The following is a 13,594-nucleotide window of genomic DNA, read 5'->3' as shown; positions in this document are numbered from 1 at the left end:
TTTCTGGTCATAACAGGTTGATAACGACTTCTTAGACAGAGTATCTCACAATTGTTTTACAGTTGTTACACATTAATTGTTCTTTGAAATGTTTTATCGAATATAAAGGTGAACCATGTCAATGATTATGTTCCAAACTCCATCGAGGGAGCTGTTATTCAACCTTTGATCAGAAAATGACGTTTGTTTGTCCCAAACTGAAAATTTCTTCTTTTATTTCGTCATGTCTAAAAGTCCTTAACAAGTCTTTAAAACCCTGAGTCCTTGATTTCAGTCTGTGGTGTTATGGAAGAGGAGGATGCTGTGGGCCTCTCCCCAGCCAAGCTTTAAGTGTTGCTCTCTTCTGTTATTTCTTGTAAAAGATTGTGACTGCATTGGAAAACCATTTCACTGTACCCTGTGGCTCGAGGACCTTTTGGTATTTTTACTATTTGAAAAACAATTTGAAAAAACTCTGGTTTCGGTCGGATGAGGAAGATTGGCTGTTTGTTTTGTGTCCTTCTTCTTTCTCTCTTTATAAAAAAGTGTCTATAAAAACTGTTTTCAAATGTAGTTATTTTTATATTTGCTCAACAAGTAAATTAAACTTGATTCTGTGTAGCAATGACACAGCGTAAGTGATGAAAGGTTTAGAGGCTTGTAAATAAGTGACGTAAGGGAGAGAACTAGAATTACAGCCCTGTGGTTGTCTGCCTCTGCCTAGTTGAAAATGATCTGAAAATCTCTGTCCAGACTCATATAATATATGTTGTGAAGGAATTTATTATAAGGTGTTTTGTCATAGTAAGTCCATGGATTATTGAGTTTTGGCCTTTGAAGTTTGACCACCAAAATCTTAATTAGCAAAATTGTGCAGAATTTGAAGAAATTCTTGGTTTACAAGAGAGGGATGGACAGACAGGCTGACAGACAGATCCTGAAAACATCGCTAACTGTATATTTGTATTTATTCGGTCTATGGCTCTGTTTCGACAGGGCCTCAGAGTGGACTCCGCTCTGAACTGTGAGCTGGTGCCGGTGGAGTTCGCGGACACGCGGCAGGTGAAAGCCGCTTTTAAAAAGCTGCTGCGGGCCTGCGCGCCCAGTGCCACCTCGTCGGACTCTGAGGACTCCTTCCTCAAAGCCCTGGAGGACTCTGAATGGATCCTGCAGGTGACAAAACACACACAAGACATGGAACAAGTCAACAACACTTTTTACCCCCAACACAGTGACTCCGAGTCGGATTTGAAAAAGTGTGTGAGAACGACCCCGCTGTCCACTCTTTCTGCTCATCCTCTGCATCAGTTTCCCTTAATGGATAAATCCACTCTGAGGCCAGTTTTCCAAGGGAAGCAGATTCACAGCGATGGGATAACAGCAGAGCTCTTATCATGCTGCTTATCTGATCGACCCTCTGCAGCCTTTGTCCTTACATCCAACATGTCATACGCTGCCGAAAAATATCAGCTGTGCGAAACCCTTAGTAGGCAACTCTGCAAATAATTACCAGTAGACCAAACATGGTATACTGTATGCACAGGGAGGATTAATCTGTGTGTGTGTGTCTGCATGTTCACATATGTTTGATCCCCCCCACAGATTCACAAGATCCTGCAGCTGGCACTGTTTGTGGTGGAGCTTCTGGACAGCGGCTCATCCGTTCTGCTCAGCCTGGAGGACGGCTGGGACATAACTACACAAGTGAGAAAAATGCACAAATGCCTTGAGCGATAAACACACAGATGTGAGAAAAAGGTCGAGCACGATATCTAGAGGTTTAACTGGGTGGGAAAGGTCGTGTTTCTATCATGCTGTGAATTAGTTTTTCTGCATGAACAACATAGAAATATTATTAAAGTACCACAGAGAGGTTTGAACGCAAGCATAATGAAAAAAGGTATGCTATTGAAAAGTGTTGTGGTCTAGAGTGTGGATACCCGACCCCACCGGGACCTGTCAGGACCTGACGAGCAGGGCCAGGTTCGGACAGAAATCTTGAAATGATATTCGGGTTGTGTTTGGTCATGCTGGCTGGTCTATCCACTTGATTTCTACGCTGCATCTGCCTTCAATCAGCAGAACATGGGGCTCGGTTCGGGTTGGGAGTGGGGCACAAAAAGCCTGTCGGGTTTGTGCCGCTAAGTGTGAGTGTTTAAACCCACTTCTCCAACTGATGCAAGTCCAGATGGGGGTCCTCGTAACATTTCTTTCCCCTCTTTATTGTCGTAGCAGTTGATAAAAACACCACAGGGAGGTTGTGGATCAAAAGAGTCGCATTAATTCATTACAATAAAGTACCACCATTAGTGGGGAGCAGCAATGAAATGAAGCCATGCATCCGAGTTACTAGCACTCAGTGCAATTATCCAGTTCCGTCCTCATCCTCTTGAATTAACTTGGAAAAATGCAGTCGGTGGTACGTGCACTGCTTCGCTCATGCAGGCCCCATGTATGATCTGCCGATGGCCACGAGCTCTGAAATGTGTCTAAAACTTGTTAAAGATGAATTACTGACTGTTCATAAAACATTTGTCTCCGTAATGAACAACATACAGCAGTTGCTTTGTTTTGTTTTTTAACAGTTTTTCATGTTAAAACCAACAAACACTATCCTGTTCCAATAAAGACCTAAAAAGGATCCAGATGCAGTCACACAACAGTTTAACAAGCCAGTACCTGATAAACAGAGCTTTACTTGCAGACAGCTGTTTGAATGACTGTGTCATGTTGATAGAGCTTCATCGTCCCACCGTCATTAGATTGAGACTTAAAGCAGGAACACGTAGCTTATAATGGTTTAAATGGGATGTTTGGATTTTCACCACAGAGTTTATTAGAGGTCTTCCGCAGACGGCTCCTCAGCACGAGCCATGTGTGAATCATGAATCTGGCCTCACCTGCCTCTCCGGCTCATCTTCTAATCGCTCGTGTCACTGTTGACACGATGGTGCTGGAGATAGATAATGAAAAGGTCCGAGGTCTCGGAGCCATATGTCACTGATTTGTGCCGAATTTAATCACGAACCTTCACGGCTCTGATTTGGAGGCATGTAAACAGAGCTGTCCCTGTCGATCCTGATCAATTTCCAGTATCTGTTTGCTGCCGCACTCAGCATTTCACCACATGCTCGCTCTCTGAGCTCATATTTTCCATGTTGACCTGTTAACGTGCACATGTTTGTGTTGCAAAGTGCTCGACCTTCGAATGTGTTGACGGTGGGCTTGTGAAGCCCTGGGCTGCTGTTTAAGAGTCCGCTTTGTGGACCCCTCATGCCAGGCACGTGTTCGGCCCGGAGCATCTCTCTCTCCACGGGCCACCGGCTCCATCACGCCACGTCCTGATTGGTCCACACAGGCAAATGGGCTCCATATGCTCTGGCTCTCCTGCCTCTGTCCACGGCCCATAGACACCCAGCAGACAGGATGCAGAACCGTCTTTGCTTTCTCTCTAAACCCTGCGTCCTGTTTCTCCTCCTTATCCTCTGTCTAACCCCCTTTCTCATATCCACTCCGCTCTCTCATGCCTTTCTCCTTTTCTCAAATCTGCGGTAATCCCTCTATAATCTGAGGGTTTTATTCGGGTGCCAGGGCACAGGGGGCTCTCTCTGCCACTCAGGGCCTGACTGCTCACCGACCCCTCGGGGGAAGCCACGGACTGTTTTTCCCGCTCATTCCACACGCGTCAGGGCTCATTAGTTTGTGTTGGAGGAGACACGGGCAGGGAAGCAGGCCAAGCACATTGCATGTGTAGACAAGTGGTTTTCAAATGGTGTTTTGTGGACTTCAAGTGCGACTTTGCTTCGATGTTATATAAATGTTATTGATAGCAGATGATCAGTTAAACATTATGCAGTCAGGAGAAGAAAAACAATCTGGACACTGGTTGATATAACGGTTTAATATTAAGAATAAACTTTATCTCCTCTTTAACTAAGTAAATGTACTTTTTCACATCCCAGCACTGGAGATAACTAAGGACTTCATATCTGTCGGATTGGTCATGGGTCTTACATTTCATTCACTGATGTCTTCAAAAGCTTTTAAAAGGTCTTAAATTCCACTTGTTGAAACCTGCTGAATCCCTTTCTAAGAAACTTCACTCCCTTTGTTCTACTGTTGGTGGCGCTGATGTGTTCTTTCCGCTCTCCGTGTGCAGGTGGTGTCTTTGGCGCAGCTGCTGAGCGATCCCTTCTACCGCACTCTGGAGGGATTTCAGGTGCTGCTGGAGAAGGAGTGGCTGTCGTTCGGCCACAAGTTCAGCCAGCGGAGCAACCTGAGTCCCAGCAGCCAGGGCAGCGGCTTCACGCCCATCTTCCTGCAGTTCCTGGACTGCGTGCACCAGGTGAGTGTCACCGCCCCCCCCCCATTTCCACCGCTCCCCTGTATGCTCCGGTCTCCCTAACCCCTGCTACGCGACTCCTCTCTGCTTTCCCTCCGCGGCCGAACGTCACTCACATCGTCTCTGTGAGCTCACCGCATTCCTCAAAAGCAAAGAGGCAAGGGGGTGAGGAATGTGAGAAATTCAGCTGTCATTAACTATACATTCGGTTCAGTTTTGTACCTCCCAGCACTGTGTGTGTAAACCAGTGTGTTGCAGCCGCGTGTGTGCGAAGGGGGCTGCAGCCCAGATGGCCCGTGAACCCCCCCGTGATCAACGCTGAGCTGACTGCGCTTGTTTTTCACTATCCCTTCACAATGCAGTGCGTGTTTAGAGCCCCATGTGGAAAACTGCAGTTTTGGGGATTGAGAGTCTCAAGGAATGTTCGTGTGTGCCTCAGGATTTCACTGAGGGGCGGGGGGGGGGGGGGGGGGGGGGGCTGCTCAGACAGCTGAGGTCCAGAGATCCGTGTCCGCTCTGAAATACTAACTTTAGAGGATGTTGTAGGCTCTTTCGTGTCTCCAGGGGTCGTACGGACCCACTCCCATACACTTACATCAACACATAGTTTCTGCATTTGTCTTTTGAAACCGTAGGCTTGGCAGCGAAGACACTTTGGCAAAGGTCCTGGGGTCTGGAGAGATATTAACAGGGGGAAAGGGGATTCGGACAAGAGCTGAAAATAGATGAGCATCATCTCCAAAACAGCTGTTGTTTTCGCCAGCAGACCCAGGTGGCCTCTAATATTCGGCACTTCTCACTGGTTGGCCACCTCACACCACTGGATGGGAACAATGGGGATGCGGCCCAGTCTGGATTGTGTCTGGCGGTGATGATATCGTCGACCTTTGCCCCCACACGGACACGAGACGTTCTTTCCTGTTTCTAGTTGGTCATTTGTGCAGTGCAGGGATATGAAGCCCCAACACGAGGACAGGATCCAGCTGCCCCCCCCCCCCCCCCCTCTCTCTCTCTCTCACCCTGTTAATTCTCATCCATCTTTTCGTGTCTTTGCAGATTTTGGAGCAACATCCTCTGGAGTTTGAGTTTAATCAGTATTATCTGAAGTTCTTGGCCTATCATCACATCTCTAACCGCTTCAAGAACTTCCTGTTGGACTCAGACTATGAGCGCTTGGAGCATGGTCAGTGTCCTTTGCAATTTGAACCGTTTTTTAATATGATCTCTTCTTATGCTGTGGAAATGCTTCACTGAAACTGACTGTATGTGACTTTCATAAAACCGATGAATTAGCATTTTAACATTAACGAATGATATTTTCTTTTACGAGTGTTTCCTTTACTTTTAGACTATTCGTAAAAGTGCAACACAGAAATGACAAGCAAAAAGCTTCCCGGGTCGAGTCCCAACAATCCAAGGACATTCAGATTGGGGCCAGGGAGAATTCATTTTAATTCTCTGTGGGTGTGACCTAGTCCCTGAGATACACTGGCGAAGTGTCAGCTGGGATAAGCTCCAGCTCCTTCGTTACGCTCAAAGGAAAAGAAGCAGAGATCATAATTGAGATGAATTTCTTTTTATGTTTTCTTACACATACCTGGAGAGAGAATTGATATAGTGATGCTGAGTTAAAGAAACAAATCATAACAAATGAAGACGTGAGACGTGTCTCTTCTCCTGTGTCTCTATTTGAAGATAAATTCTGTGCTGATATGCTGTCAAGTGAGTCTGGTTCACAAAGAACACAAAAACCCTACAACCTTTCTGGAGCGCTCGTATCAAGCGAAAGGATCTGAGGGAAGAACCGTCACGTGTTCTTCTTCATCATCATCATCATCATCATCATCATCTTCTCTGTGTTTCTTGACAGGCTTGCTGTTTGACGACAAAGGGGACAAACAGGCCCGCAGAGGCATCTGTATCTGGGAGTGCATCAACAGGATGCACAGGAGGAGTCCCATCTTCTTCAACTACATGTACAGCCCCTCGGAGAGCGAGGTGAGGGTTTGAGACCAGCGGCTGCTCTCATGCAGCCGAGCTCCCTCTCCCACAGCATGTTTGTCCCTCGCTGGACCGTAATGATGCTGATGTCAGCTCTGTGCACAGGACCAGCAACTGAGAGGAAGCTTTGCATCAGATCTGAAAATAGAGAAGTGAATATATATGTTATTGTTTGGACTGTGTGGACTGTAGACAGACACAGTCCAATAGTTTGTTACTGAATTATCAAAGTATTGAGTTGTTTCCTGCAGTAGACCAGACAAGAGGGTTATGGTTCCCTTTGTCAAACTAAATAATTTGTAAATAATATTTAATTGTTGTTCAGTGCTGGGATCAAATTATACTTGATTACTTCATAGCAATACTTTACTAAATTGAAGAATTTGGATAATTCCTCCTCTTCTGCTATAACCAACACAATAGATACATTTTCCAAACTAAAAACATTCCAAACTATGAGTGAAAAAATATGAAATTTCTGCAACAGTTTTTGTTTTGTTGACACTCTTACTTGTAGCTTTCTCCTCTTTCTCCTATTGTTTTATTTATAGTAAAGAATCCAAATCTTTGACCCAAGTAGATTCTGATGACATTCTTTATGAATCTCATATTTCTGGAGTTTTTTCAAACGTATGATTGTGGTTATTTTGTTATATGATAATTTAGGAGTGTTTCTCTTCGTGCAGTTCTCGAAGAGAGAGAAGTTCTGTTACTGATTTCAGTCTTGTTTTGAAGAAAGGGCTGATGCTAGATACTGATGATGTTTCCTGTTATATTTTGGCTGTGTTGTAATTCAATAAGAGGAAATCGCATGAGTTCTTAATTGGTCATAGAGAAGTTTCTATTTCTATTTTACCATCTCCCACACAACTTTACGTAATCAACACCATAGGACGACATCTGATTCTGGATAAAACCGTTGTGTTGTAGGTGATCCTGAAGCCGTCGACCGGAATCCCCAGCCTGAACAAATGGGACTTCTTCACGGACGAGACTCTGTCCACGGGGCCTTGTTACGACTGGCGGATGATGGCCGTGAGGTCGGAGAGCTCCGAGGAGGCGGACACCATCTCCAACAGCAAGAGGAGGATCGTTTGGCCGTGTTACAGCAGCGTGAGCCGCGCTCAGCCCAATGCCATCACCAAACTCCTCGCGGTAAGAGCCCTCTACCCAAACTGTGACCTCAAGTTTGTGTTGGATCACACGAATCGCATTTATCATCCTCACTGGCTGTCACGTGTGCTGCAGGACATTGAGAAGCTGGAGGCCGAGCTGAACCAGGCCCCTGAGAAATGGCAGACGACTCTGGAGAGAGTCAGGATCAGCATTCAGGAAGACCTCACACAAGAAGGCAATGTGAGTGTTAGAAAAAAGAAAGATGACGTTACATTAAAAAAGACCAGAGCATACACCTCTGCCAAGGCCCAACAGTTCCCTGATGAAACCACCATTAAATTCACTAGATCCAGATTTGGATCGGCACGAAATTGCGCACACTTATAAATAACAGTCCACAAAACATGCCTGATGTATTTCTCAAAGATCCATGAATGATTCTCAGAGAAATTAGGGAAAAATGTTAAAAAAATGTCCTATCTCACAATACTGTATTCAAGAAATTGTAAACAAGATTCCTGCATCCGCCCCCTGATTGGGACTCGGACCAAAGTTAAATGGATTTGCAGAAAAAAAACATAACATGGTCACATGCAGTCATTACAACTGTGTAAAACTCTTCACGTGTATTCCTCCCTCCTCACACTTTGTTGTCTTGCTTCTCAGCAGCTCTGCAAACAGTCGGTGTCCATCTCGAGCCTCATTCCCACGTCCAGCCTGCAGGTCTTCCAGCGGCGCTCCATGCTGCACCTGCCGGACAGCCCGCTGGGCGAGGACCGCTCCACCACCGCGGCCAACGGCATCAACCGCCGCGCCGCAACGCTTTACAACCAGTTCACCCCCAAGAGCGAGGAGAACAGGTGGGCCGTGAACTTCCTGAGTCCCGACACAAACATGAGGTCCACATTTGTTTCACTCACAAACTGCCGCTGAGGGCCGGTTCAGTTTGGTAAAGATGAGTCAGGGCTGCGGTATGCTGCGTGTCATGTTTGTGAGGATTGTCTGTACTCTGTTAAACTCTGGGTGTGTAATTTTACAATTACTGTGAGGTCAAAGCACAAACTCTTGGCCCAAATATCTGGATATTTTCCTGAGCTGGACAAATGGTGATGATCGAAATCTACTTTATGTAAACAAAAAAAAGTTGACTTTCTTGTCCCTGCTTATCACGTTTCTCGTTCAAGATTATGTTCACCGACATTTTATCACGTGCGATAAATCACTGATGGATAATATAAGTTTCAATATGGCCAGATGTTAACAGCAGAATTTTTGAGACAGGAACATGAGCTGGACATCAGTGAAAAATGTAGGGAAAGATGAAATATGAGAGTTTCAAACCTCCAGCATGGACCCCCCCTGGTCTTTACTCTCCCCGAGAAAAACACGCACACCCGCTTTTGGCCTCTTTACATTGAGGGAACATAATGTACCAACAGAACATATGGAGGACGAGTTTGTCTCACTGCTGGAATGGGCTCCATACGAACAAAAACAAGAACTGTGGTAGAAATGCGGTTCAAGATGACTGATAACAGCCCTTATCTGTCATCCAGAGGGCGTCCAGTTGAAATGGACCTGCGGCTCACTGTGTGATATTTCCTCAGGTCATACGAGGGGATCCTGTACAAACGCGGGGCGCTGCTGAAGGGCTGGAAACCTCGCTGGTTCGTGTTGGACATCACAAAACACCAGGTGAGCAGAGATCACGCCTGAGAGAAGCTTCAGCCTCGACCCAGGAGACGGGGCCGCAGGTTTAACCTTCCAATGTCTCCACAGATGAGGTACTACGACACCGGGGAGGACACCAACTGCAGGGGCCACATCGATCTGGCCGAGGTGGAGTCCGTGTTGATCTCCACGCCCACCATAGGAGCACCGAAACACATCAGTGAAAAGGCGTTCTTTGACGTGAGTACGCAGAAACACGAAGGTCCAGGGATTTGCAGCTTTTATAGTCCTTTCACAGTCAATGTAGAACAGATGCACTGTGGCTGTGCTATACTCTTGAATACATCCAATATTTGGAGGTAAAAACTCTGGCTTTTCCAGCACAAATAAACCCAGACATATAAAGATGATTCATTCCAACAACCTGACTTCCTGCCATTTTCAGTTTGTGCTTTAAAAAGAGGGGAAATGTTTAGACATTCCAAAAGATTCTACGTTTGGCTGAGGGTTGGAGGTTTGGTGAATCAAACACCGAATGAGACCAAGTGCAATAGAAACAGAGGAGCAGATGGTTTGTTGCACTGAGCCATCTGGGAAAGCTTTGTTGGAAACTGGTTAGTAAAGCCCAGGTGCTTTCAGGAAATACTTGGCATGTGATTGGATGAACCATCTGTCCACCACCATTTATCACGGTTGCACAAGTCAGTCTGGAGAAGAACGAGGGAAGGTCTTTCCCATTGAGAAAACCCCTCATTGATGTTCCTTTGGTGAAGAAATACTCCCCAGCCCTGATGAAACTGATGCTGCAGCACCCTCGCTAACCTCTTCAGCAGCTTCTGGCTGTCATCACAATTAACACACGCAGGACGCTGATTGGTCCGTTCCACTGTGGCTTAGTCTAAAGCCACTCGTGAGAAATGCAGCTGCCTCGCAAGCTAATAGAAACAGGTTCAGCAAATAAACGCATGTAGCATAATGGATACATGGGACTTAAAACTCCATTAAAAAGACAACAGATCCGATGAGAATCACCTTCCTCAAATGAATACATGAAGCAAAACATGACTTGTCTGTCCACTTTTTCATGTAATTGTCAATTTCGGGAGCCCTGACATCGCTAGTTTCCCATGTCCACTAACAGGAGATGCAAACAGGATTTCCTGGTCACGTTCTATCAAAATAAAAGACCTTCTTTATTTCTGCTTTTCAGTAAACCTGAGACACAGTCATTTTTGCCATATGGCCACACTGTAGAGCAGAGGTGTCAAACATATGGCCCTCGGGCGAGATACGGCCCGCCAGGGGGTCCAGCTCGGCCCGCCGGATGCAAGGCATGCTCTAAATAAAAAAAAATATATATATTCTTTTAAAAGCATGCTGGCTGGAATCCCACCTCACCTTTGAGATCAAAGTTGGCAGTATGTGGCCCTATAACAAAATGAATTTGACACCCCTGCTGCAGAGGGTTAATTGCTGGAGAGATAGAATTATTACTATGTCATAATAGCAGTAGATGGAGCCTCGCATGAATTCATATTTTCTTTAACAAATTGGAAATTACTATTTTCTGCCACATTTGAGTGAAACCTGACTTGTGACGTTGTCCTTTCTGTCCATGTGGAGAACAGCGAAGCTTTCCCTGTTGTTGGAACTAATTCAAGTACCTCTCTGTCCCTTCACTCCATATTTATTCACTCTCCTTATCTGACGCCTCTCTAGCTGAAGACCAGCAAGCGAGTCTACAACTTCTGTGCCTCAGACGCGCCCAGCGCTCAGCTGTGGATGGACAAGATCCAGAACTGCATCTCTGACGCCTGAACACCGAGGTCCCGAACACCAGAGGCCGCGGGAGGGGGCGGAGAGCAGAGACGTGAAGACCGCTCAACTCAGCTTTCACATGTCTTTACATTTGGGGACCACAGTGAACAAAGTGCCTGGTAGCGGAGGATAATCCATCCAACCTCTCCGCCCGTTTCCCAGCAGCCAATCAGGCCAGTTCGCCACTCTGCCTCGGTCAGAGTCAAAACGTTTGTGCCGTCAGCTTCCTCCTCTGTGCCTCCGACAGGGAGGAGGTGAAGATAAGCTGACGTTTTAGGGGACTGCACTACCAAGGAGATGTTATCCTACTTAAGCTGTTAACTATATCGAAGCAATATCACTGGCCATTCAAACTGTGGGTTCAATATTAGACTTTTAAAATATAAAGAAAATAACCTTTTAGAGAATTTCTATCAGATATTTTTACTACGAGGACGGGTTATTGCTGCTTGAAAGTGAACCGCCAAAAACTCTGATTTTAATGCACAACATCGAGGGGCAATTTGTTTGCACTTAGCTCTAAAGTATGCACTCCTTATCAAATATAGATTTTCTAACAGACACAGACGAGGCTAAAGACATTACCTTACAATGAACATATGACGTTTCTTCGTGACATGACAAGAGGAAACGGATTTGCACAGCGAGTTCAAAAAGAGTTACCTGACATTTTTCCTATTTAAATAAGTGACGTTTTTCTCTATTTTGTCGAAAGTGTAATGACTCCCGGATAACACATTTTGTCTTATGTAATGTAAATTATTATTTTTTATTAAAAGTGTAACTGTAAGTGTGGTGGCTACATGTTTATTTCTGTACATACATGTGTGACATTTCATTTTATATACTGTATGTACGGAACATAAGTATACTTTTCTAACCGTGATTCTAATGTGATCAACCAGTCTTTTTGGTTTTCTTTTTTAAAAATGTGTCGTTACTGGTGCAAAAAAACCTGAGTGGCCTGTTCCCTGTTTGTGATGAAACGTTGTTCTGAAAATGGAGTTTGTGTTGTTCAGTGTGTCCAGACAGGCTCTGTGTCTTAAGGGCTTTTAAAGAAGTACATCAGTATATCTTGTAGGACATTGTTGTTTTCAGAGATCCTCCTCTCATCTGTTCTCCGTTTGTGTGACCTTATACAGTTTCATTAAAAAAGAAGAAGAAAAAAAACCCTCTAATGAAACTATTCAAAGACGTCAGAAGCTTTTTTCATTACTGTATCTTCGTACCATGTTTTGTGGTGACACTAATTTTTTTGGAAATAAATCGAACATACTTGAAGCGACTCGCCGGCTCCGTTCTTGTGTTTACGGTTTATGGTTTCCTCATTTCCTGTGTGTCGTCGCCAAGTAGTGCAGAGGTGATGGAAGAGGTATTCAGTTTCTTCACTGTCACCTAAAATTATACAAAACATTTACTATGAACTATATACTGAATACAAATTATAATATTAAACTGAATATTCTGAACAAATGCATCAGGTGCAATACAGAATAACCATATTCATCCACATGTGTGATAGATAGTTCAAATGAATGATGAGTTAATCTGCACTTGATTAGTAGAGCCTGATTGAAAGATGACATCTGCTGATGGATTAGTAATACCTGCAGAGGCCGGATTGGGGGAGCTCTGGGCGCGGTGTCATTCGTGAGGAAGCTGACGCAGAAGAAGCACCGTGTCCGAGTCACTTTATTCACATTTCCCCTTTTCAGGGCACAACATTGGGAGGGAAATCAATCAATCAATCAAATTTTATTTGTATAGCCCATATTCACAAATTACAATTCATCTCATAGGGCTTTAACAGGGTGTGACATCCTCTGTCCTTAACCCTCAGCAAGAGTAAGGAAAAACTACAAAAAACCCTTTTAACAGGGTAAAAATATGTAGAAACCTCAGAGAGAGCCACATGTGAGGGATCCCTCTCCCAGGACGGACAGAAGTGCAATAGATGCCACGTGCAGGAGAACATCATCAATAATCAAAGTCTCTAGCAGCATTGATGAAGCACAGTCCATGCTCAGCAACCATCTAGACCACGATCCACCATCCAGACCAGACGCCACTTCAGTCCTCAGTCACCGTCCACCGCCGCCCACCAGGAGGACCCATCACAAGCCACCACTGCGGTCCTGGTCCACCGCCCGTGCCCAATGCCAACGCGACACAGGGTCCGCCACCAGCACCACGATCAGCCCACATGACTCAGAATCCGCCACACTGGATCCAACACCGCGACCCCCGGTGCGCGATCCACAAACCGTAATCCATGGTGCGGCCACAGAGGCCCTGGATCTGCGGGTGATAAAGCAAAGGGATTCCGGGGAAGGGGGATAGGGATGGAGAAGAGGAAGGAGAAGCTGGAAAGAGAAGCTCCGTGTGTCATGTGTTAGAGCGCACTAATTAGCTCTAACTATAAGCTTTATCAAAAAGAAAGGTTTTGAGCCTACTTTTAAACGAACAGATGGTGACTGCCTCCCGAACTGAAAGTGGTAGATTATTCCACAGCCGAGGGGCTTGATGGCTAAAAGCTCTGGCTCCTACTCTACTTTTGGAGAATTTAGGGACGACAAGTAGGCTTGAATTCTGGGAGCGGAGTGCTCTAGTGGGTTTATAAGGTATTAACAGCTCTTTAAGGTATAAAGGCGCTATATTATTAAGGGC

General features: G+C 45.2%; 1 protein-coding gene across 3 annotated transcripts in view; it reads left to right on the top strand.

Moving 5' to 3' along the window:
* sbf2 (SET binding factor 2) overlaps window positions 1-12,212 on the top strand; it is an 87,653-nt gene extending 75,441 nt beyond the window's left edge. For 2 of the 3 annotated variants that reach the window (XM_062385098.1, XM_062385096.1), the window contains 11 exons: window positions 976-1,152; window positions 1,582-1,683; window positions 4,139-4,324; window positions 5,378-5,504; window positions 6,192-6,319; window positions 7,253-7,477; window positions 7,571-7,678; window positions 8,105-8,298; window positions 9,046-9,133; window positions 9,218-9,349; window positions 10,829-12,212. In XM_062385098.1, the coding sequence (XP_062241082.1) occupies window positions 976-1,152; window positions 1,582-1,683; window positions 4,139-4,324; window positions 5,378-5,504; window positions 6,192-6,319; window positions 7,253-7,477; window positions 7,571-7,678; window positions 8,105-8,298; window positions 9,046-9,133; window positions 9,218-9,349; window positions 10,829-10,927 (1,566 nt within the window). In that variant the 3' untranslated portion in view covers window positions 10,928-12,212. The remainder of the gene's footprint in view (window positions 1-975; window positions 1,153-1,581; window positions 1,684-4,138; window positions 4,325-5,377; window positions 5,505-6,191; window positions 6,320-7,252; window positions 7,478-7,570; window positions 7,679-8,104; window positions 8,299-9,045; window positions 9,134-9,217; window positions 9,350-10,828) is intronic. The other variant, XM_062385097.1, reaches the window with a different exon arrangement.
* The last annotated feature ends 1,382 nt before the right edge of the window (window positions 12,213-13,594 follow it).

Source organism: Platichthys flesus, chromosome 1, assembly GCF_949316205.1.
Source record: "Platichthys flesus chromosome 1, fPlaFle2.1, whole genome shotgun sequence".
NCBI classification, from domain to species: domain Eukaryota; kingdom Metazoa; phylum Chordata; class Actinopteri; order Pleuronectiformes; family Pleuronectidae; genus Platichthys; species Platichthys flesus.
Note: the sequence above shows the minus strand (reverse complement) of the source record. Positions and strands in the feature narration are given on the sequence as shown.